The 25,922-nt window shown below is 46.6% G+C and overlaps 1 protein-coding gene across 1 annotated transcript in view; it reads right to left on the bottom strand.

Annotated features, from left to right (window-relative positions):
* Positions 1–6,280: 6,280 nt before the first annotated feature.
* Positions 6,281–25,922, bottom strand: part of ofcc1 (orofacial cleft 1 candidate 1) — a 219,054-nt gene continuing 199,412 nt past the window's right edge. The window contains exon 16 of the mRNA XM_078216978.1: positions 6,281–9,294. Within this exon, the coding sequence (XP_078073104.1) occupies positions 9,240–9,294 (55 nt within the window). The 3' untranslated portion in view covers positions 6,281–9,239. The remainder of the gene's footprint in view (positions 9,295–25,922) is intronic.

Consider the following 25,922-nt stretch of genomic DNA (forward strand, 5'->3'; position numbering starts at 1 on the left):
AGCACAGGGGTGAAGCAGTTGTGTTTTGAGGTGGCTTCTCCGCCATTTTTGTCTTTTGAAAGGTGAAGTCAAATTCTCAAACCACCTTGGACACTCTCTCTGGATTACAACAGTGATAATTCCTCTAAAGCCACCTCATCAGGTAGTTTGATTTGATTTGATTTATTATTGTCATATGTATTGGTAGACAGTGAAAATTGTTGTTTCTTGCGTGCTATACAAAGCATACCGTTCATAGAGAAGGAAATGAGAGAGTGCAGAATGTAGTGTTACAGTCATAGCTAGGGTGTAGAGAAAGATCAACTCAGTCTGAGGTAAGTCCATTCAAAAGTCTGACAGCAGCAGGGAAGAAGCTGTTCTTGAGTCGGTTGGTACGTGACCTCAGACTTTTGTATCTTTTTTGCGACGGAAGAAGGTGGAAGAGAGAATGTCCGGGGTGCGTGGGGTCCTTAATTATGCTGGCTGCTTTGCCGAGACAGCGGGAAGTGTAGACAGAGTCAAAGGATGGGAGGCTGGTTTGCGTGATGAATTGTGCTACATTCACGACTTTTTGTTGTTTCTTGCGGTCTTGGGCAGAGCAGGAGCCATACCAAGCTGTGATACAACCAGAAAGAATGCTTTCTATGGTGCATCTCTAAAAGTTGGTGAGAGTCATAGCTGACATGCCAAATTTCCTTAGTCTTCTGAGAAAGTAGAGGCGTTGATGGGCTTTCATAGTGTCAGCATGGGTGGGACCGGGACAGGTTGTTGGTGATCTGGACACCCCGTTGATGTAGACAGGGGCATGTTCTCCTTTACGCTTCCTGAAGTCAATGACAATCTCCTTCATTTTGTTGACATTGAGGGAGAGATTATTGTTGCCACACTAGTTCACCAGATTCTCTATCTCATTCCTGTACTGGTCTCATCATTGTTTGAGATCCACTGTAATGGGCTTTGGGAAATCCCGAGGTTGTGAAAGCTGCCAAGAAAAAAGGCAAGGCCAGCAACTAAACACAATCCCACCACCGCCCCCCACCCCCACCCCACCTCAGAAATCCCCCCACACTGTGAGCAGACTGGCTGACATGGGGTAAACCTGCTGGGATGTTGTTGAGTGCTGTGTTTGTCATGCCTACATTGGAATTTTACCAGCAGCAGAGGAAGGTGCACCAATCTGCCTGCCCCTAGGACCAATTGGGGCCCTTAAGTGACCTCTCCCTAGCTTTGCTGGTATTTTACCAGTGGTGAGGTTTGCCCATGCCATGTGGCAAGGCCTGGTGACCTGCCTGCTGCCTCAGGGTTGTTGGAGGGTGGGGCGGGCATCGGGCCTGTTCAGACATCCCAGGAAAGAGTTATGCCCACTTGAACACAACTTCCAACTCCCGGCCTCCCGATTGGCCGATGTGGTTCCCTGGCCAGGGCCTGTCTGACTGGCTCCACCAGGTCCACCCCATTCAACTTCCTCTCTGGACTCCATCACTGGTTGGAGGCTGGCTGCAGCCCTCTGATTAGCCAGCAGCTCTTGGAGGCAGCGCATCCTGCCTCAGAGGCTCAGAAAACACAATGTCAGGCAGCCGGAACTGCAGTAAATCAGGTTTAGCAGAGGGGGGATGCCATTGGGTTTCCAGACAGGGAACTAGGCCACCGCCTTCATGTTAACCTTCCTTCCTCCCTTCCACCCTCCCTCCCTTCCTCCCTCCTTCCTTCCCTGCCTCCCTTTCTTTCCTCCCTCTCTCCCTCCCTTCCTCCCTTCCACCCTCCCTGCCTCCCTTCCTCCCTCCCTCCTTCCCTGCCTCCCTTTCTTTCCTCTCTCCCTCCCTTTCTTCCTCCCTTCCACCCTCCCTCACTTCCTCCCTCCCGCCTTCCCTGTCTCCCTTCCTTTCCTCCCTCCCTCCCTCCCTTTGTCCCTTCCTTCTTCCCTCCCTCCCTCCTTCCTGCCTTCCATCCATCTGGAGAACGGTTTCTGGGATTACACAATAAATACTTTCCCTTTTGCGTGAGGGATATGTGTATTTCATTAGCCAAAGATTTATTCAGAAAGAATCTGATACTCAGACATAATGGAGTACCTTACATCAGTGCACACATCTTTACTTTAAGAATATTTGAATAAAATTATTTCCGTTACCACCTCTCTAGGGATTTTTAAAATTCACTCGTGGGATGTGGGCATCACTGGCTGGGCCCATCCATAATTGCCCTTGAACTGAGTGCGTTGTGAGGCCATTTCAGAGTCAACCACATTGCTACAGATCTGGAGTCATGTGTAGGCCAGATTGGGTAAGGACGACAGACTTCCTTCCCTAAAGTGAATCAGATGGGTTTTACAATCATCATTCAACTTTTAATTCAAATTTCACCATCTGCAGTGGTGGGATTTGAACCCAGGTTTCCAGAGTTCCCCTGGGTCTCTGGATTACTAGTCCTATGACTAGTCCCCCCCCTCCCCCCGCCTCTTTATTAGCAATGTCAGAATGGCCCAGACTTTCCTGGGAATGTCAGAGGTTTTGTAGAGACCATAGTTCGAGTCCCACCCCAAGACTTGATGGAACTACAAAAGGTCATGAATGTAGCCCAATCCATCGCGCAAACTAGCCTCCCATCCATTGACTCTGTCTATACTTTCCTTTGCCTTGGCAAAGCAGCCAGCATAATTAAAGACCTCAAGCACCCCGGACATTCTCTCTTCCACCTTCTTCCATCGGAAAAAAGACACAACAGTCTGAGGTCACGCACCAACTGACTCAAGAACAGCTTCTTCTCTGCTGTGTCAGACTTTTGAATGGACCTACCTCGCATTAAGTTGATCTTTCTCTACACCCTAGCTATGACTGTAACACTACATTCTGCACTCTCTCATTTCCTTCTCTATGAACGGTATGCTTTGTCTGTATAACAGGCAAGAAACAATCGTTTTCACTATATATTAATACATGTGACAATAATAAATCAAATCAAATCAAATCAAAAGGAAGGTGCATTCATGACGTGGCCAAACTGGTGAAGTGTGTCAACCTGTAAATCATTACAAATACACCAATGGTTAGCAGTAAGGGCAGGAGAGACTCCTGGTTAGCCACGCTTGATGTGGAGTGGCATCACTCAAGCTGTAAGCCCTTGGTGACAGACTAGCGACCTGCTTCCAGGGATGACTAGCTATGGAAACAGACAAAAGCCTGCCTTGCGGGATGAGAATTGGAATTGGAATTTCCCGGGAATGTGCACCAGTGCAATGAGGCATCTGGGTCATCCATTGCCCTCATTGGAATATAAAATGGGATGAGAGGTGTAAAAGGGATGGTGGTGGTGGTGGTGGGGGGTGCGGAGGAGGTGCTCTCCCATACAGCTAGCTTCTTGACTCTCCCCTAATGGTGGAAACTGGTCCTCATTTACATGAAAGCACAAGGTCAAAATGATCCAAAATGGAAGTGGGTAAAATGTCACCAATAAAGATAATCGAACATAGGAAATTCCTCTAACTGGGAACTGAACTTGTTACTACTTATAGTGCGGAGTGCGGTACCGCACAACCCTCCTTGATCGACATGTCCCCACCCTCTCACTTCAAAGACAAAAGCTCTGCAGAAAAAGGGAGAGGAAAAATCTCATATTAAATGACAGCTTCTTAAGAGGTACGATTTAATAGGCAAGGCCATCTATAAAACTTTTACAACCTAGTTCTATTCACAGGGATGAGACAAGAAGATTACATCTGCGGTGCCAAAGCACATGTTAATAAGATCACAACTTTTAATTAAGCAATATGTATAAGCAGCTTCACATTAAAGCGTGATTTGTGGGATAGTTCATTAGACTGTTCTCCAGCCATTAGGCAGGAACTCAATACCAATCTAGCAGCCAGAATATTAGCCAGTTTCAAGTATGCCCATTGAGTAGATTATTGATATCCCCTCACTCTCGGGATTGGTGACTGTAGGAGCCTTTTGTTTGTTCTGCTTCACGTTCAGAACTGAAAGAGAAATCATCTTATTTACCGTTGATGGAATGATCGATTTGGATTCTCTGCACGTACGCTCAAGCACTCGGAGACTGCGTGGCAGTTTTACCTCACGGCTGTGCACATAGTAATGAGGATCTATCGTTATCCAGGCTTGAATGTACACAGGGTGACAGGAACAGGAAATGTGAATTAAAATGGACCCGCCTTCAACATATCACCATTCGAACCTTCGGGGCATCTCATAGGAACTCGGAGCAGAAGTAGACAATTCAGGCCTTTGAGCCCGCTCCACCATTCAATCAGTAAGAAGTCTCACAACACCAGGTTAAAGTCCAACAGGTTTATTTGGAATCACGAGCTTTCGGAGCACTGCTCCTTCCTGAGTAGGCTCACCTGATGATGGAGCAGCGCTCCAAAAGCTCGTGGGGGGTGGGGCTCATAAAAGAAAACATGTGGCCTGCTTGCCGCTGTTCAGCCCTGTCTCCTACAAGAATGTAACAGGCAGTCTCACCCTGCCTATTCAATGGCCGCCTCTCGAGCTATTAGATGTGCTGCTTGAGGAGGCAGCCTGGCAGCTTTCACTACTTAGGCTGTGGTGGACAGGGAAGTGGTCACCGTGCATCGGTGGGTCTCCTGTGCTCATTGGACGCTCCCCCATATCGTACCCACTTTAAACATTGCTCCTGGCCTCTAAAGCACAGCGTGAGGATCTGGAACTCATACTGCCTGAGAGGGTGGTAGAGGCAGGAACCCTCACAACTTTTAAGAAGCATTTAGATGAGGCCATAGCATACAAGGCTACGGACCAAGTGCTGGAAAATGGGATTGGAATGGATTGGTCCTTTGATAACTGACTCAGACACGATGGGCCAAAGGGCCTCTTTCTGTGCTGTATGACTCTATGACCCATGACATTGTCTGGTTTTCCATTTCATTGCCAATGTGGGATTTTGCTGCGTATGCATGCGTCCTTTGGTGAGTATTACTGCATAGCAAAAATGACTCACTGTAGGTGAGTCTTTCTGAGAAATATGATGAGGTGCTACACAATTACCAGCTCTCCTTAGTTCTATCGGCCGAAATTCTCCCGTCTCGCCCGCCACGAGAATTGTAGAGGGCGAGACAGAAAATTTGGCGACCATTCAATGGTCCCTTGAGCTCAGCCGGGAATTTCTGGTCTTTAGGGGTGCGCTGCCAGTGATTCCCACCCCATCGTGTCTGCTGACTCAAACAGGGCTTCAGTGGGCAAAGCTTTCTTGAGACCTTTGTGTCATTAGTAGAGTCGCATATTCAGCAGTAGTTGAAGAATTAAGGGAGCATTCTCTGTGGAACGGAGTTCTGAAGAAGAGGCTCGAAACGTTTCTCTCTTCACAGCTGCTGTCAGTCCTGCCAAGTTTTTCCAGACCTTTGCGGCTTTATTTCAGATCTCCAGCATCTGCAGCAGTTTGCTTTTACTCTCCGCAATATTGAGTGCACTGATTTCAAAGGACAGAAAAAGATGGAAACTGTGTGACTGTTAATTTGCAATAAACCACCCGCCGGTGCTGTGGAGGCCACAGGCCTTAACGGAGGTCACACAGAGTCAGACAGTACACCTCTGGGTGTACAAGATTATCATGATCTCAGTTAACCCAATATCATAGGAATTAGGAGCAGAAGTAGGCAATTCAGTCCTTCGAGCCTACTCCGCCATTCAATCTGATCGCTCCCTGGTCTCAAATCCACATGTTCCACATATCCCTCTTTCCCTTTATTAATGATAAATGTATCCATTTCCTTCTTGAAACCATTCAACGATTCTGACTCCACCGCGCTATGGGGCAGCAAGTTCCACAAATTCACCACCCTCTGCGAGAAGTAGTTCCTCCTCATCTCAGTTTTAGATCTACCACCTCTCACCCCTATGCCTGTGACCTCTTGTCCGAGGTTGCTCCATAAGGGGAAATATCGGGTCTACATTTACTCTATCAATCCCTTTTAGCATTTTATACATCTCGATCAGATCGCCTCTCATCCTTATAAACTCCAGCGAGTTTAGAAGGATTAAACACAAACTGTTTCATCTCTCTTCATACGTCAACCCTTTCATCCCCCGGAATCAATCTGGGGAACCTCCTCTGAACTGCCTCCAATGCCACCACATCCTTCCTCAAATGAGACCAAAACTGGACACAGTACTCCAGATGTGGTCTCACCAACACAATTGCAACAACACTTCTCCACTTTTATTTAAAGTTAAAGTTTATTTATTAGTCACAAGTTGGTTTACATGCACATTGAAAAAAAGTTACTGTGAAAATCCCCCAGTCGCCACATTCTGGCATCTGTTCAGGTACATTGAGGGAGAATTTAGCATGGCCAATTCACCTAACCTGCACATCTTTGGACTGTGGGAGGAAATCGGAGCACCCGGAGGAAACCCACGCAGACACGGGGAGAATGTGCAAACTCCACACAGGCAGTGACCCAAGCTGGGAATTGAACCCGGGTTCCTGGTGCTGTGAGGCAGCAGTGCTAACCACTGTGCCGCCGTGCTGCCCTGGCACTCCAGTTCTTTTGCAATAAGTGCTAACATTCCATTTGCCTTTTTTATGACATGTTGCTCCTGAATACCGACTTCCTGTGATTCATGATCAAAGACACCCAGATCCCTCTGCCCAGATGCATTTTGAATATGCATTTCACTTAGATAATAATCTGCCTTTCTATTTTTTTTTCACAACAGCTAAGAACAGGTTCCAAATTATTCAAAACAGCAAATTAACTCTATCTAAATATTGCAAAAACGTGGTGAATTACCAGATAAATTATTGGGAAAATGCTTGTAAAGTAGGCCAACTTCATGACACAGGATTAATTTTCTGGTAATTCGCCCTTCAGGCTGAAGAGGTTCCATAATTGCAGCATTAAAATACCATTTCTTTTCCAGCAGATACCTACTTGTTTGTCTGTTAAATTTTAAATGCAAAGGTGGTATCACAGAAATATTATAACACAATAAATAAATAATTTATGAATGCCTCAGTTGTACCAGGGAACGAACAAATGTTAATGATCATATCATGAGTTTCTTGTCATTTTCTTGTAACTATTCCCACACTTTCGTAAATTTATTGTACCAGAATCTACCAAGAATACATTGAAGTCAATTAAATGGTTACATAAATTAATCACATCAACAACTTACTTAGCTTTTCTCCAGGTATTTTTTAAAGTTTATTTATTGGTGTCACAAGTGAGGCTTACATTAACACTGCAGTGAAGTTACTGTGAAAATCCCCGAGTCGCCACACTCCGGCGCCTGTTCTGGTGCACTAAGGGAGAATTTAGCATGGTCAATGCACCTAACCAGCACCTCTTTTGCACTGTGGAAGGAAGCCAGAGCACCCGGAGGAAATCCACGCAGACACGGGAAGAACGTGCAAATTCCACACAGACAGTGACCCAAGCCGGGAATCGCACCCGGATCCCTGGTGCTGTGAGGCAGCACTGCTAACCACTGTGCCACTGTGGGTGGTCTCAATAGAGATTAAGTGCATAGTAGCTCAAAGTTCATAGTGCATTTTATCACACTTCACATTCATTTGTCTTTCTCCGAATATGGGAGCAATACACGGGTTTGCATTCATATAGCACATTTTTACAACTTCAGGCCATCCTAAAGTGCCCTACAGCTAATGTGGCATTGCCAATTTGAAGTCCCTATTATGTACGAAACATGGCAGCCAAATTGCACACAGCAAGCTCTCACTAATTGCAATGGCATAATGACTATATACTCTGATTTTTGTGATGTTGGTGAAGGAAGAATCTATTAAGGCAGCACAGTGGCACAGTTGTTAGCACGGCTGCTTCACAGCGCTAGGAACCTTGATTCAATTCCAGCTTCGGGTCACTGTCTGTGTGGAGTCTGCATTGGTTTCCTCCGAGGGCTCCGGTTTCCTCCCACAGTCCAAAGATGTGCAGGTTAGGTGGGTTGGCCATGGTAAAATTGCCTCTTAGTGTCCCAAGATGTGTAGGTTAGATCGATTAGCCATGGTAAATGTATGGGGTTACCAGGAATAGGGCAAGGGAGAGGGCCTGGGTAAGATACTCTGCCAGAGAGTTGGCACAGACTCGGTGGGCTGAGTGGCCTCCTTCTGCACTGTAAGAATTCTATGCTTAGTCAGGAGGCAGAAGACAACCCTACCCCAAATAATGCTATGGGATCCTCTACTTCCATCTTAGTGCTTTAATGTCCCATGCCAAAGATGGCACCTCTGACAATGCAGCACTCCCACAGTACTGCATTGCGGTGTCAGAATGGGTTATATGTTCCAGTCTCCAGAGTGGGGACTTGAACCCACAACCTATGACTCAGGAATAGAAGGGCTACCACTGCCCCACAGTTTAATCATCCAGTCACCCCCATCAAAGAGCTTGCCTTCAATTCCTTGCCGTGGAACACAAGGAAATAAATAAATTATTGCTTTCGACCATATGCTCCAAATACCTACAGGCATTTCTGTCATATTCATGTTCATACTTACTGCTTAAATATGAAATCAATTTCATTTTAGGTAATTTAATTTGCAACGATACTCCGTCTCACAAAGGTATCAGTTATGTATTCAACTGAACGAAACAGAAACTTATCAGAGAATGGAGCAAGGCAAATTAAACTGATGCCCAAAGTTTGGGCGGCACAGTGGCACAGCGGTTAGCACTACTGCCTCACAGCACCAGGGGCCAGTGCTCAATACCCAGCTTGGGTCACTGTCTGTGTGGAGTTTGCACATTCTCCCCGTGTCTGCGTGGGTTTCCTCCGGGCGCTCCGGTTTCATCCCACAGTTCAAAGATGTGCGAGTTAGGTGGATTGACCATGGCTAAATGCCCCTTATTGTCAGGGGGACTGGCTAGGGTAAATGCATGGGGTTATGGGGATAGGGCCTGGGTGGGATTGTGGTTGGTGCAGACTCGATGGGCCGAATTGCCTCCTTCTGCACTGTAAGCATTCTATAAAGTTTGAAAAAATCTTTCGAAGCAGAATTCGAAATAAAAGTGTCCACTCGAATTGTTATGAGAAAAACTCACTGTATATTTTTTCAGTCGCTTGCAAACAGATTAACATCACCCACTATGCGTTCTGAATTCCCCAGTGCTTTGATTTCTATTGAAATGGGCTTGATGTCTGTTCTAGTAATGACTTGCAAGAACATGAGCGAATGCTTACATCAAAAAATTCACAGCTTGATATAACAGTCAAGGAAAATTGACAAAAGGTGAACTGAACGGTTGGTAAGATAAATCCAGACATTCACAAGTGATGCTCAATCCTATTCTTTGTAGTTATCAGGTCTTCCGCATTGTATCTGGGGACAAAAAAGACATTCGGTAACTCAGGATCCATGAATGCCAAAATGCAAAGGATGACATCCCCACAAATATGTAAGTATTTAACATTTTCTTCTAAATTATGTAAAACAATAAACACGGGGAGGCGATGACCTCGTGGTGTTATCATTAATCCAGAAACTCAGCTAATCCAGGAATCCCAGCCTTAATATGCCTCTTAGCAGCCTGGTAGTCACATGATACAAGCAATATAATCAGAGCAATCGATTCCCATCAATTAGTCTACAACAGAGCCAGACATGACACGAGGAAATCTCCCAGCGATTCCGAGCTTTGGGAACCACTGCTCCAAAGTCCCCTTTCTCCTCCTAAGTTTCGAATCTTTGCCTCAAGTCACGTCTCCAATTGCTCAGATATTGAGCAGGATTTTCCACATTCCCCCCAGGGTCTGTTTTGCAATGGCGTGGCAGGGGGATTTTCCAGTCCCGCTGCTGTCACCGGAGTTTTCTGTTGTTCACATCCTCCGTGCAGAACTGGAAAGTTCCGCTGGTGGGAATGGCTTGAAAATCCCACTCGTTGTATCCCAAAATGGTAGTTTCTGAAAGAAATTTATCTAATTGCCTCTGGATGAGTCAATACAAACCGCTTCCACCATATCGCCATGGAGATGTTTGCTCAATAGAATGGTCACTCACTCACTGAAATACGTTTCAACAGATTAATTTTGAACTGACTTCTCCTGAAGCACAGGCCATCTAATTCTACCATTCTGGACAAGGCGACAAGATGTCTCGGTCACTTTCCCCCTTGCTCCTTCCCATCTTCCTTCCTGACCAATATCCCAAGGAGGTGATCAGGCTAATGAAGTAACTCTGCGTTCTCAGAAGGCAGCCACACTCAGAGGGATTGTGGGTCAGAGACAGGGTTGCAACAATACAGCCCCAAACCCAAAACTGCCCAATGTAAAGACCCATAGAAGCAGAGATGAGTCTCTAAGGTTATGAGTTATCACTGAATGATAAGATTATATTTCCACATAACCTTCTCTGCTCTATGCGGAGAACAATCCCAGAGTTAAAGAATAGTTGCCACACTGCCTCAAGTCATCTTCGCTTTCCCCTAATTTTTACTTATTTTATCATTTATTAGTGTCACAAGTAGGCTTACATTAACACTGCAATGACGGTACTGTGAAAATCTCCTAGTCGGCAGTCTGGCGCCTGTTTGGGTACACTGAGGGAGAATTTAACACGGCCAATGCACCTAACCAGTACGTCTTTTGGACTGTGGGAGGAAACCGGAGTACCTGGAGGAAACCCACGCAGACACGGGGAGAACGTGCTAACTGCACACAGTGACCCAAACCGGGAATCAAACCTGGATCCTTGGTGCTGTGGAGTGGCAGTGCTAACCACTGTGCCACATTGCTGCCCTGTATCATGGTAGCACAGTGGTTAGCACTGCTGTCTCACAGCACCAGGGATCCGGTTTCGATTCCCAGCTTGTGTCACTGTCTGTGTGGAGTCTGCACATTCTCCCCGTGTCTGTGGGGGTTTTCTCCAGGTGCTCTGGTTTCCTCTCACAATCTGAAAGATGTGCTGGTTAGGGTGCATTGGCCATGCTAAATTCTCCCTCAGTGTTCCCGAACAGGCGCCGGAGTATGGCGACTCGGGGATTTCACAGTAACTTCATTGCAGTGTTAATATAAGCCTACTTGGACACTAATAAATAAACTTAAAACCTAAAGTACCTCAATCTTAATCAGCAGAATAATTTGTAATAAAGATAAGATTATTCGGTATGTGCAGACATACTTATGTTAAATCACATTATTGAAATACTCCACACTGCTGTTAAATGTACGAGAAGGGAGCACGCAGTTTTTTAAAATTGTCTTTGATAATAAAACATCTGTGACATTTATTTCTTTGCGCTGTTGCCACGTTATCTATGGATTTGGCAGATTCTGAATATACTTCTAGTTATGTTGCACAAGACCCCCTCTTCATTACAAATGACCCATCCCATCGATTGTACTTCATTAACCATTAATATGCTTTGTGAGTTCTTTTAGTATCGGAATCTAACAAATTTATTACCACAAAAAGAAGGATAAAGCCACTAATCTTAATTGAATTAAGCTGCGCTAAGCATTTAAAACTCATTTGTTGGCAAATTACAGTGTTGCATTGTTAAATTATATGTAAATAATTTAACTTCCTGATTTGTTTGGTTATAACCATGATAGAGTACTTGGTATAATCTAATCTCTTTGAGACAGAGACGTCCATTTGTATAGTTCATGTGTGAGCTGTTTTGTATTTTGCTGACTGAGGTTGATTAGCATCATAAGGAATCAATTAACTTTTTCTTATCCATTCACAGGATGTGGGCACCACAGACAAGGCCATCCCTAACTGCCCTTGGGAAGTCAGTGCTCAGCCCCCTTCTTGAACGGTTACAATCCACTGTAGTGCTTTTTGGGCATGTTCGTACTGGCTCGTTCTGCCTGGTTCATTGGCACAGGAAGCAATCGGCGGTGGGTCTTGCTGTCCATGGTGGGGTGGGGGAGACCAGCACAGGGAGCAATCAACAGTGGGTTCCGTGGGGGCGGGTGGGTGTGGTGGGGGGGGGGGGGGGGGCGACAGGAGATCTCCTAGTACACTGGGAGATCGGGGCACTTGCGCAATGGCGCCCCAAGAGCTGAGCAGTCAGCTTCACTGGTGAGATTAGGCTCTGCCCCTCTCCTACTGGCGAGAATCGCATCTGGGCTTTTCTTTTTAACTAGGTGTCATACGTTTGCGACTGGAAGCTCAGGAACATATCACTATGCAAGCTTACCTTCTTGCACACTTGCACATGCAGATGCATCAGGATGTAGAAGTATTATCAGTATCTGAGCCTAGAATTCTCAGATGAGAGAATGGAACTTCAAAGTATGCATTTGACTTACCAATGAAGTGAGGGCAATACTTAAGGACTATAGTGCAACCCATACATGCTTAATGACTTAAAAGGGTACCATAGCGGCCTCAAGGAAATAACAGCATCATACGTAGGTACATTCACTGACCATATCCACTTTGGAAGGAATAATAGTAAAATGGACTATTATTTAAACGGTGAAAAATTACAACATGCTACTGTGCAGGGGGACCTGGGGGTCCTTGTGCATAAATCGCAAAAACTCAGTTTGCAGGTGCAGCAGGTAATCAAGAAGGCAAATGGAATGTTGGCCTTTATCACGAAGGGGATGGAGTATAAAAGCAGGGAGGTCTTGCTGCAATTGTACAAGGTACTGGTGAGGCCGCAACTGGAGTACTGTGTGCAATTTTGGTCCCCTTATTTGCGGAAGGATGTATTGGCCTTGGAGGGAGTACAGAGAAGGTTCACCAGGTTGATACCGGAGATGAGGGGATTAGCTTATGAGGAGAGATTGAGTAGATTGGGTCTGTACTCGTTGGAGTTTAGAAGGCTGAGGGGAGATCTTATAGAGACATATAAGATAATGAAGGGGCTCGACAGGGTAAAGGCAGAGAGATTCTTTCCACTTAGAAAGGAAACAAGAACTAGAGGACACAGCCTCAAAATAAGGGGGAGTCAGTTTAGGACAGAGTTGAGGAGGAACGTCTTCTCTCAGAGGGTAGTGAATCTCTGGAATTCTCTGCCCATTGAAGCAGTGGAGTCTACCTCGTTAAATATGTTTAAGTCACAGGTAGATAGATTTCTGATCAATAAGGGAATTAAGGGTTATGGGGACCGGGCAGGTAAGTGGAACTAAACCACTATCAGATCAGCCATGATCTTATTGAATGGTGGGGCAGGCTCGAGGGGCTCGATGGCCTACTCCTGCTGCTATTTCTTATGTTTTTATGTTCTTATATATCCCCAGGTGGTTGCCTTGTTGAATTTGATGTGGAGATGCCAGTGTTGGACTAGGGTGGGTACAGTAGGAAGTCTCACAACACCAAGTGAGTCACCTGATGAAGGAGCAGCACTCCGAAAGCTCGTGTTTCCAAATAAACCTGTTGGACTTTAACCTGGTGTTGTGAGACTTCTTATTGTTGAATTTGAGCATAGGGCGGAGAACTGATATCATCGCATTGCGACCTTGTCTCTGACACATGCCCCTATTGACAAAGCTTCTCATCTTACAGCCAAGCCAACCCAATGGAAAGGGCCTGAAAGTCTTTAACAAGCATCCTGAACTTTTAGAGTTCCACGTCTTTCTCCTTCCACATTTACCAATCAAAGGTAGAGAGGTCATAATGGAGTTGTCTCGAACTTTGGTGAACTCACAGCTGGAGTACTGTGTGCAGTTCTGGTCACCACATTATAGGAAGGATGTGAACGCACTGGAAGAAGATTCACCAGGATGTTGCCTGGGATGGAACATTTAAGTTATAAAGAGAGGTTGGATAGGCTTGGGTTGTTTTCTCTGGAGCAGAGAAGACTTGAGGTGTTCAAGATTATGAGGGGCATGGACAGGGTGGATAGGGAACAGCTGTTCCCCTGATTTGAAGGGTCAGTTACGAGGGGACACAAGTTAAAAGTGAGGGGTGGGAGGTTTAGGGGGGATGTGAGGAAAAGCTTTTTTACCCAGAGGGTGGTGACGGTCTGGAATGTGCTGCCTGGGAGGGTGGTGGAGGCGGGTTGCCTCACATCCTTTAAAAAGTACCTGGATGAGTACTTGGCACGCCATAACATTCAAGGCTATGGGCCACGTGCTGGCAAGTGGGATTAGGTGGGCAGGTCGGGCCTTTCATGCATTGGTACAGACTCAATGGGCCAAAAGACATCTTCTGCACTGTAGTGTTCTGTGATTCTGTGATTCTGTGAAAAGCATTGAATAAATCCAATTACTCAGCCCATTTACATTCAATAAAACATTCAATAAAACGGGGCGGCACGGTAGCACAGTGGTTAGCACTGCTGCTTCACAGCTCCAGGGTCCCGGGTTCGATTCCCGGCTCGGGTCACTGTCTGTGTGGAGTTTGCACATTCTCCTCGTGTCTGCGTGGGTTTCCTCCGGGTGCTCCGGTTTCCTCCCACAGTCCAAAGATGTGCAGGTTAGGTTGATTGGCCAGGTTAAAAATTGCCCCTTAGAGTCCTGAGATGTGTAGGTTAGAGGGATTAGCAGGTAAAATATGTGGGGTAGGGCCTGGGTGGGATTGTGGTCGGTGCAGACTCGATGGGCCGAATGGCCTTCTTCTGCACTGTAGGGTTTCTATGATTCTATGATTTCTATGAAAACCTGTTGGGCTTCACCAGGCATTGATATTGACACCCCCACATAAACAAAGAAAAGAAGACTGACATTTATATAGAACCTTATGCAATCTCAGGATGTCCCAAAAGCACTATATAACCAAGTTAGTACTTTTGTCCTATAGCCACTGTTGTAATGTTGCAAACACGGCAGCCAATTTGTACATAGCAATCTCCCACAAACGACAATGTGATAACGATCAGATAACATGTTTGTGTGATTGAGGGATAAATATTGGCCAGGACACCAGGAATAACTCCCTTGCTCTTTTTCATGGGTATCATGGGATCTTTCATGTCAACCTGAGAGAAAGAGAGAGAGAGAGCAAACCAGGCCTCAGTTTAACATCTCATTCGAAAGGTAGCACATCGGACAGTATCGCATTCTCTACGAACTGCACTGGAGCATCAGTTTAAGTTTCTTTTTAATTTTATTTATTAGTGTCACAAGTAGGCTTACATTAACATTGCAATGAAGTTACTGTGAAAATCCCCTAACTGCCACATTCTGGTGCCTGTTCAGGTACACTGAGGGAGAATTTAGCACGGCCAATGCACATACAAAGGAACACCGGCTTCTGAGGTGTTCGTTCAGTGGCTTTGACTAATTTGACTAGTTTGACTAATTTGGTGGAATTCTTTGAGAACATTATGTGCACGGTGGACAATGGGGAACCTGTGGATGTGGTGTATCTGGATTTCCAGAAGGCGTTTGACAAGGTACTGCACCAAAGACTGCTCCATAAGATAAAGGTGCACAGTGTTACGGGTAATGTATTAGCGTGGATAGATTGGTTAACTAACAGAAAGCAAAGAGTGGGGGTAAATGGGTGTTTTTCTTGTTGGCGATCAGTGACTAGTGGTGTGCCTCAGGGATCAGTGTTGGGACTGCAATTGTTTACGATTTGGAGTTGGGGACCAAGTGTAGAGTGTCAAAATTCACAGATGACACTAAGATGGGTGGAAGAGCAAAGTGTGCAGAGGATTCTGAAAGTCTGCAAAGGGATATAGATAGTCTAAGTGAGTGGGCGAGGGTCTGGCAGATGGAGTACAATGTTGGTAAATGTGAGGTCATCCATTTTGGTAGGAATAACAGCAAAATGGACTATTATTTAAATGGTAAAAAATTGCAGCATGCTGCTGTGCAGAGGGACCTGGGTGTCCTTGTGCAGGAATCTCAAGGAGTTGGTTTGCAGGTGCAGCAGGTAATTAAGACGGCAAATGGAATTTTTTCCTTCATTGCTAGAGGGATGGAGTTTAAAAACAGCGAGATTATGTTGCAGCTGTATAAGGTGCTGGTGAGGCCACACCTGAAGTATTGTGTACAGTTTTGGTCTCCTTACTTGAGAAAGGATATACTGGCACTGGACGGGGTGCAGAGGAGATTCACTCGGTTGATTCTGGAGTTGAGCGGGTTGGCTTATGAGGACAGACTGAGTAGACTGAGGCTATACGCATTGGAATTCAGAAGAATGAGGGGAGATCTTATAGAAACATATAAGATTATGAAGGGAATAGATAAGATAGAAGCAGGGAAGTTGTTTCCGCTGGCGGGTGAAACTAGAACTAGGGGGCATAGCCTCAAAATAAGAGGAAGCAGATTTAGGACTGAGTTAAGGAGGAACTTCTTCACACAAAGGGTTGTGAATCTGTGGAATTCCCTGCTCAGTGAAGCAGTTGAGGCTACCTCATTAAATGTTTTTAAGGCAAGGATAGATAAATTTTTGAACAGTTAAAGGAATTAAGGGTTATGGTGAACGGGCGGGTGAGTGGAGCTGAGTCCATGATCTTATTGAATAGCAGAGCAGGCTCGAGGGGCCAGATGGCCTACTCCTGCTCCTAGTTCTTATGTTATGTTCTTTGCCAACAATGCCCACATCCCAGGGAAACCTTGTTTTCTTTAAATTGGACCATCATGCTTGTTGGTTGATGTAAAATAAAGTGAACATTTTATAAGCAAATGTAACCTGGGTTTTTAGTTACCAGCTGATGTGTTGTAACAGGCGTGACTGCCAGTGATTCACTCTGTCATGTTCCCTGTCGTTCACAGAATCATAGGGTGGAATTTTACCAGCACGTCCACCTAAGGTTCATGCGATCTCACCCGAGGCCAACAGAGAATGCCGTTCTCCGAGCCTCGCCCGATCCCAGAATCGGAGCGGGCGTACTGGTAAAATTCCGGCCATAGAATCCCCACAGTGCAGAAGGAGGCCATTTGGCCCATCAGGTCTGCTCCGACTCTCTGACAGAGTAGCTTACCCAGGCCTTTTCCCCCACCCTATGAACCCACACATTTACCACGGCTAATCCATCTAACCAAAACCTGTTGAGACACTGGGGGAGAATTTAGCATGGCCAATCCACCTGCACATCTTTGAACTGTGGGAGGAAACCAGAGCACCCGGAGGAAACCCACGCAGACACGGGGAGAAGGTGCAGACTCCACACAGACAGCGACCCGAGCCAGGAATCAAACCCGGGTTTCTGTGCCATCGATTTTGTGCTCAGGTTTCTAAACAGGGAAAAGTTGACAGAAGTTTACAGCGGCTGAACCTGGCACTGCCAAAACTCAGAAAGATCCAGATCAGATAAATTTTAGATCAGAATTTTTTGAACTGGAACATTTGAATCATCCGATAAGATTGTTTGGTTCCTAGCCCCCCGACTGCCAAGTTAATGGAAGATGTGTTTAATTCACAAAACAGTAGCCCAAAAGCCCTGATTTTGCCCCCACTCATTTCATATGGATTTTTAAACACAAATCATATCTCAGGTGAATGCAATTCATAAAAATGACATGCATCATTCTTTATTTAGGAAACTGTTAATTGTGACATTGGCGAGTTGGAGGAGTCATCATTCTGTGCGGAGGTAAGGAGAAGTGAAAGGGACAAGACATTTTTCAAGAAATCTCTATTAGAAACTGTAAAAAAAATCAGTATTACCCGCACTCTGCGGCCCTGAGATTTTTGCGATGATGAATCCCCACCAACAAGGCACAGCTTGGAAGGTGCCGATTCCAATCCAGCTCTGTGTTAAATGAATGGATTGCCATTTCCAATGTTATAGGCAAGCACCATTAAAGTGCAAATCAACACATTTGTGCTGCATTTTTTTACAGGAGTTGAAGGAGGGGAAAGGCAAGCTGGCTGCAAAGAGCAGGCTGTTACTGACTCTGGGAAGCAGCTGCCGATCCCATCGCCCCGCATTCGGAGGCTCCCAGTGCCAGGCACTCACACTCGGCGCTTCTTCACAGTCTGGGATTGACTTCCCAGTGTGACCTGCATTCCAACATGAACGCAAGTGAGGGAAACGGCAGTCACAAATGGTGTTTTGGGTTTTATCATCAGTTGTTGCAGAACGTGGATTATAACTTGAAGAGAACGTGACAGGAAAACTGAGAATCCAAAATAAAAAAAAATGACACGAAACCCACCACTGAACAAACACCCACATTTAACAAGTATTATGTGTGGCAAACTGCCGTTACTTAGATGGTGGGTTGACTGCAGACAGACACAGCTGCCTGTCATCCCCTTTCTGCTTACAGACTCATTATTCTATCCATTTTCCTTTTCTTAATCATAGAATCCCTACAGTGCAGAAGGAGGCCATTTGGCCCATCAAGTCTGCACCAACAACAATCCCACCCAGGCCCTATCCCCGTAACTCAATGCATTTACCCTGCTAGTTACCCTGACACTTAAGGGCATTTTAGCATGGCCAATCCTCCAAACCTGCACATCTTGGGACATAAGGGGTAATTTAGCATGGCCAATCCACCTAACCTGCACATTTTGGGACACCAAGGAGCAATTTAGCATGGCCAATCCACCCAACCTGCACATCTTGGGACACTAAGGGGTAATTTAGCATGGTGAATCCACCTAACCCGCACATCCATTTAGCATGGCCAATCCACTTAACCTGCATACCTTTGGACTGTGGGAGGAAACCGGAGATCCCGGAGGAAACCCACGCAGACATGGGGAGAATGTGCAAACATAAGAACATAAGAAATAGGAGCAGGAGTAGGCCATCTAGCCCCTCGAGCCTGCCCCGCCATTCAATAAGATCATGGCAGATCTGATAGTTCCGCTTACCCGCCCGCTCCCCATAACCCTTAATTCCTTTATTGATCAGAAATCTATCTACTCTCCACACAGGCGGCAACCCGAGGCCGAGTCTCTGCCGCTGTGAGGCAGCAGTGCCAACACTGAGCCACCATGCCACCTCTGATGAGCAAGCCACCATGATGCAGCATGACATGCAAATACTTGCAAAGGATTGTTTGTTAAGTGAATAAGAATTGAATGCACAGAATTTACGGCACAGAAGCAGGCTATTCAGCCCGACTGGTCAATGCTGATGTTTGTGCTCCACACGAGCCTCTTCACATCTTATTTCACCTCAACCCTTTGAAATATCCTTCCATCCCACTGTCCCAACTTTGACTTTAGTATTTATCTAGCTTCCCTATAATTACATTTACTTTAGATTGTGGCATATATGATGAGCCAGTAAATAAGACAACTCCATCTTTTCAGTATCAAAATGCATGCACTCGGCATCTATGTTCGATCTCCATTGTTCAGCTAATAAATGCATGTTTCGGACTATTGGGGGAATTTTCCTAATCTCGCCGCCATGGGAATCGTAGTGGGGGGAGGGGATGGACCATGCATGGTCCTTTCGCCTCGGGTGGGATTTTCCAGCTCTGGGGCGAGTGCGCCCAGAAAATCCCACCCAGAAAGTTGGCCTTAATATTTCAGAGATACATGTTTAGCAGTATACTTGTCTTATAATTTGACGCATGGGATTAAGCAGGCGATATGGGCCATGCTGCCAAGAGCTGCAAAGGGGTCTGAGACATGCTCACACAGAGAAGACCATGCAGGGCCACCGAAGAACAGAAATCAATACCCCAGGGCGGCAGGGTGGCACAGCGGTTAGCACTGCTGTCTCACAGCACCCGGGACCCGGGTTCGATTCCAAGCTTGGGTGACTGTCTGTGTGAAGTCTGCACGTTCTCCCTGTGTCTGCGTGGGTTTCCTGTGGGTGCTCCGGTTTCCTCACACAGTCCAAAGATGTGCGGGTTAGGCGGATTACCATGCTAAAATACCCTTTGGTGTCAGGGGGTCTAGCTGGGGTTATGGGGATAGGACCTGGATGGAATTGTGGTCGGTGCAGACAGGATGGGCTGAATGGCCTCTTTCTGCACTGCAGGGATTCAATGAAGAAGAATGAAGTGTGAAGCTGGTTCCAATGTAACAGTCAAAAGAATGTATATTTGAAAGTGCGGAAGAAATTGTTTAATCGAGAATTATTTTTTTATTTAATATTTCACTTTGACTTTCTGGAATACAACAGACAGGTCGCATGTTGACCAAGATTTGGCATTCACTGCAGGGCAGGATGGATAAAGCTCAATCTGAGCAAAGAGAATTCCTTATGCAAAGAATCATCACTGGTGGAAACTGGAAAAGGGAGCGGAGGAAAATTCTTGCAGGCATTCTAAGAATTGTTTGATGCTTTCGTGTGCCACTACACATGTTCTTTTTTGCAGATGGGTGAAGATAGACTATTGGCCTGCCTTGTATTTAGTTTGTGGCTTCCATCTGGCAACACCTTGGTTTTAAAATTCCAGCACGGTAGCACAGTGGTTAGCACTGCTGCCTCACAGCGCCAGGGACCCGGGTTCGATTCCCGGCTTGGGTGACTGGCTGTGTGGAGTCTGCACGTTCTCCCCGTGTCTGCGTGGGTTTCCTCCAGGTGCTCCGGTTTCCTCCCACAGTCCAAAGACGTGCAAGTTAGGTTGATTGGCCATGCTAAATTGCCCCTTAGTGTCAGAGGGACTAGAAAGGTAAATACATGGGGTTGCTGGGGTATGGTCTGGGTGGGATTGTTGCCAGTGCAGGCTTCGATGGACCGAATGGCCTCATTCTGCACTAGGGATTCTATGATTCTATGATGATTCAACTCCCTTCACGCTCCCACCCCTCTCTACCTCTGTAATCTCCTCCAGCCCCACAACCTTCTGCTCACCTCCAATTCTGGGCTTCTGCACATTTCCAATTCTCATCGCCCCACCATTGACAGCTATTTCTCCAGCTGCCTGGGCCCTATACACTGGAAATGCCCCGCCAAACCTCTCCACCTTTCTAACACCTTCACTTAGAGTGGCACGGGGGCACAGAGATTAGCACTGCTGCCTTACAGCGCCAGAGACCCAGGTTCGATTCCCGGCTTGGGTCACTGTATGGAGTTTGATCAGTCTCCCCATATCTGCATGGATTACCTCCGGGTGCTCTGGTTTCCTCCCACAGTCCAAAAATGTGCAGGTTAGGTGGATTGGCCATACTAAATTGCCCCTCAGCATCAGGGGAAGTATGTGGGGTTATGGGGATAGGGCCTGGGTGGGATTGTTGTTGGTGCAGGCTCGATGGGCCGAATGGCCTCCTCCTCCACTGTAGGCATTCTATGACTCTATGATCTTTGGACTGTGGGAGGAAACCGGAGCAAAACATGGGGAGAACGTGCAACCTCCACACAGACAGTGACCCGAGGCCGGAATTGAACCTGGGTCCCTGGCGCTGTGAGGCAGCAGTGCTAACCAAGAACTCTACCAGGTGTCCTTGTAGCCTGCGAATTAAGATTGCAGTTGGTTGCATTGGGACGGGAAGCCTGTGGAACATGTCCCCAACTCTGTTTTAACTGCAGCCACCACTCTCCAGCTGCCCATTTTCCATCACGTTGGACAAGAGGCTCAAATTCCCCCTCTGATTTCTAGTTTGAGAGTCTGATTAGTTGGAAGCTGTATAGATCAGTCATTTTGCATGGAAACTACCCCAGAATCCAAGAAAAGTTTATTCCAGTCTTTTGGGCATCTTCAAATTTAGGTCAGTGTTGCATAGATTAGTTGTAATGACCTGTTCGGTATAACAAACAAGATAATACCAGGGCCTTGGGGACGGTATTCTAATTATCCTGCAATATAACCCCAGCACTTTTGACATGTTTGAAAACACGTCCTCTTGCTGGTAGCGCAGGATTGAAGGCTTCGGGTTTCATCATTTGGATAATGAAAGGCAAGATAAATTGTTCATGCTTCACGCTCCAAGTGAACTATAATTCATGGTGCGTAGCACTGCCATTTATATTTTCACCGAGAAAGTAATCTGGTTCCCTTGTGCCACATTCATATCCTATAGGGAAAGAAGTACCTCCAAGCACAATTTGCCCCACATGCACCTCTAAGCATGTGGCAGAGACTGCAGATCACGCACTGGACTTATCAGCCATCTCAGAACCCATTGAACTGGAGGAGAAGCAGGTCTTCCTCTCTCCCGAGGGACTGTCAAAGGTGAGAAGAGGGATTTTCAAGTTTTTAGGCTCATAGAATCCTTACAGTGCAGAAGGAAACCATTCGGCCCATTGAATCTGCACCAACTCTCCCTTACAGAATACCTTACCTAGGCCCTTTCCCCCACCCTATCCCCATAACTCCACACATTTATCATACCTAATCCATCTAACCTACACACCTGAGGACACTAAGGGGCAATTTAGCATGGCCAATTTAGCATTGGCCAATTTAGCATGGCCAATCCACCGGGCGGCACGGTAGCACAGTGATTAGCACTGCTGCTTCACAGCTCCAGGGACCTGGGTTCGATTCCCGGCTTGGGTCACTGTCTGTGTGGAGTTTGCACATTCTCCTCATGTCTGCGTGGGTTTCCTCCGGGTGCTCCGGTTTCTTCCCACAGTCCAAAGATGTGCGGGTGAGGTTGATTGGTCTTGCTAAAAATTGCCCCTTAGGGTCCTGAGATGTGTAGGTTTGAGGGATTAGTGGGTAAATATGTAGGGATATGGGGGTAGGGTCTGGGTGGGATTGTGGTCGGTGCAGACTCGATGGGCCGAATGGCCTCCTTCTGCACTGTAGGGCTTCTATGATTCTTCTAACCTGCACATCTTTGGACACTAAGGGGCAATTTAGCATGGCCAATCCACTTAACCTGCAAATCTTAAGGGGTGATTTAGCATGACCAATCTACGTAACCTGCACATCTTTGGACACCAAGGGGCAATTTCCCGGTCACTCTCTGTGTGCGGCTTGCACGTTCTCCCCGTGTCTGCTTGGGTTTCCTCCCATAGTCCGAAAGACGCGCTGGTTAGGTGCATTGGCCACGCTAAATTCTCCCTCAGTGTACCCGAACAGACACCAGAGTGTGCCGACTCGGGGATTTCACAGTAACTTCATTGCAATGTTAATGTAAGTCTACTTGTGACTAATAAATAAACTTTACTTTAACTTTGTTAACTGAGCATGGCCAATCCACCTAACTTGCACAGATTTGGACACTAAAGGCAATTTAGCATGGCAAATCCACCTAACCTGCACATCTTTTGGATTGTGGGAGGAAACCGGAGCACCCGGAGGAAATCCACGCAGACACAGGGAGAACGTACAGATTCTACACAGAGTGGCCCAAGGCTGGAATTGAACCCGGGTCTCTGGCGCTGTGAGGCAGCAATGCTAAGCACTGTGCCATCGTGCTGCATGTGTCGTACTGCTAATCTTACTACTGAAAATTGGCAGAGCTGTGAATCAAATACATTGATCTGCTCTGCAACACGAGTCATCTCGACCCAAAACGTTAACTCAACTTTCTCTCTCCACAGTTGCCGCCAGATCTGCTGAGTTTTTTCCAGCGTTTTCTGGTCTCGTTTCAGATTTCCAGCATCTTGCCTTTGCTTACCTGTGCTGCCTATTTAAAGAAAAACAGAAGAAATTGTCGGGGGCTGGCTAGCTCAACTGATGGGCATGTGGTTCAGAACAACACCTCCAGCTCGGCTTTGATTCCTATCCTCGCTGAGGTGGACTTTGGGTCTACATCCTCTCCCTGTCCCCCCATGGTAAAACCACAACTTAAGCTTTGATTCGATGACCCTCAAGGCTATAAGAAGAATGTAGGTGAAAAGACAAACGTAGAAAGGGCAAAGAGAGAATGCAATGGATTCTGCAACGTTCTGCACGGTCATGTTTGCATAACATTTATATCCTGCCCATTTATGTTTCATCATCTCCTCGAGCCTCCCACCTGAATTATTTGCAGAGCGTAGCAACTGTTGTGTGGGCAAAAGACAAATGGGTGGAGCAAATATCTTCCTTGCAATACAAATAGAAAGAGCAGACATGTTGATACAGAGATATAGGGCAGGATTTTCCAGCTCCAAGACCGGAAATTCCGGTCTGAGGTCAATGGACCTTTAGATGTTCCGTCAAATCTTCTGTCCCGCCTATCATGGTTCCCACGGCGGGTGGGACAGGAACATTCCTCCCGTAGTTGGTGCATGCCCGTGCCGTGCTCACCAATTTCCCCACTGAAGTACATAGGAAAGGGTTTTCCACCCTCCCCATTCCTCCACCACCCCTGCCGCGCTCCCCCCTCCCCCCCCCCCCCCCCCCCGCCCCGCTGCCTCAGGAGGATATTATTGGGGGCAGCGGCGTAGTGGTATTGTCGCTGGACTAGTAATCCAGAGCCCCAGGTTAATGTTCTGGGAACCCAGGTTCGAATCCCACCACGGCAGATGGTGAAATTTGAATTCAATAAAAATCTGGAATTAGAAGTCTAATGATGTCCATGGAACCATCGTCGTCAAAACCCATCTGGTTCGCTAATGTCCTTTAAGGGAGGAAATCTGTTGTCCTTATCTGGTGTGGCCTCCATACGATTCCAGATCCCACAGCAATGTGGTTGGCTCTCAACTGCCCTCAGGGATGGGCAATAAATAGTGGCCCAACCAGTGGCGCCCACATCCCATGAACGAACAAAAAAAAATTCTGGTCCCGCTGAGGTAAACGGCAATATAAATGGCCCACTGTAACAGCCGGTGGGTGACACACCGTGGCAGGGCTTTAAGATTCTGGCCATGATACGGAGAACGTAACATGCATCATTTAAATTCGCAAAATAATAATCGAATGGTGCTAATGGGGGAAGAAGCACAGGCTTTACAACAAAAATTTCAACTCATCTTTCCCAGATATGGATCAAGGAATGTACTAATCAGGAACAGGATAAATTTTTACCAGGCCTCTTAAAAAAAGTACTGATCAAGCACTTATAGGTAAAAGCAAATCACTGCGGGTGCTGGAATCTGAAACCAAAAGAGAAAATGCTGGAAAATCTCAGCAGGTCTGGCAGCATCTGTAAGGAGAGAAAAGAGCTGATGTTTCGAGTCTAGGTGACCCTTTGTCAAAGGGCATCTGGACTGGAAACGTCAGCTCTTTTCTCTCCTTACAGATGCTGCCAGACCTGCTGAGATTTTCCAGCCTTTTCTCTTTTGGAAGCACTTATAGGTGATTGAATGAATAAAAAGAAAAATCAGCCTTTATTATCCAAGACCAACTCACAACTAACTTTGTACAAGTTAATTGAAAAATTTTGTTCACATGCAGATGACAATTCTTCATTGTTTGTTCTGTCTTTAAGACCATTGTCTTAACTGAGAGCCCGCATTTAGTGAAGGCACTAAATGATGGTGTGAAACATGTGATTTTATGGGTAGAATTGTGATGAGTGATTGGTTCTGAGAGGCAGCGCCCTACGCACAGCCGCTGGCTTTCGAACTCCCACTGCCATTTCACATTCACTTGAATGTTGATTGGCAATGGACGGGACTTCTGTCCCCGCTTCCCACCCTAGATGGGGAAAAATATAACTGTCACATTCCCACCCTCCCCGCACCCGCCTCCCGCTGATTTAACGAATGAGTCTGGGTGGGATAAGGCTCTCAATTGGCCATTAAGTGGCCATTTACGGGCCTTCATTGGTGAATGGGTGGGCTCCCCATCCGGTGGGCTCCTCACCCCTTCCCCATCCCCTCCCCACCTCCTCCCCAGGTGGGCTCCCCACCCCCTCCCCACCCGAGACCCAGCCCCGCCCATGTGTGAAATTGCATCTGGGTTTAGGCAGGTGAGCTCCTGGAAGGAATTATATCCATCCCCCCCACCCCCCACAGCCTTCCCCCTCCCCCACCCCCATCTCAGAATCCACCTTGTGGGAAGCACAGAATTCTTCCCTATGATATTTTCCCCCATTTTCTTTAAGCCCTTACCTTGGGGCCAGCACGGTGCCACAGTGGTTAGCACTGCTGCCTCATAGCAGGGGGCCAGGTTCAATTCTGGCCTTGGGTCACTGTCAGTGTGGAGTCTGCAAGTTCCCTGCGTGTCCACATGGGTTTCTCCCCACAGTCCAAAGGATGGGCAGGTTAGGTGGATTGGCCATGCTAAATTTCCCCTTAGTGTCCCAAGGTGTGTAGGTTAGTTGGATTAGCCATTGGAAATGTGTGGAGTTATGGGGATAAGGTGGGG

This window comes from Mustelus asterias, chromosome 7 (assembly GCF_964213995.1).
Source record: "Mustelus asterias chromosome 7, sMusAst1.hap1.1, whole genome shotgun sequence".
In the NCBI taxonomy this organism is placed as follows: domain Eukaryota; kingdom Metazoa; phylum Chordata; class Chondrichthyes; order Carcharhiniformes; family Triakidae; genus Mustelus; species Mustelus asterias.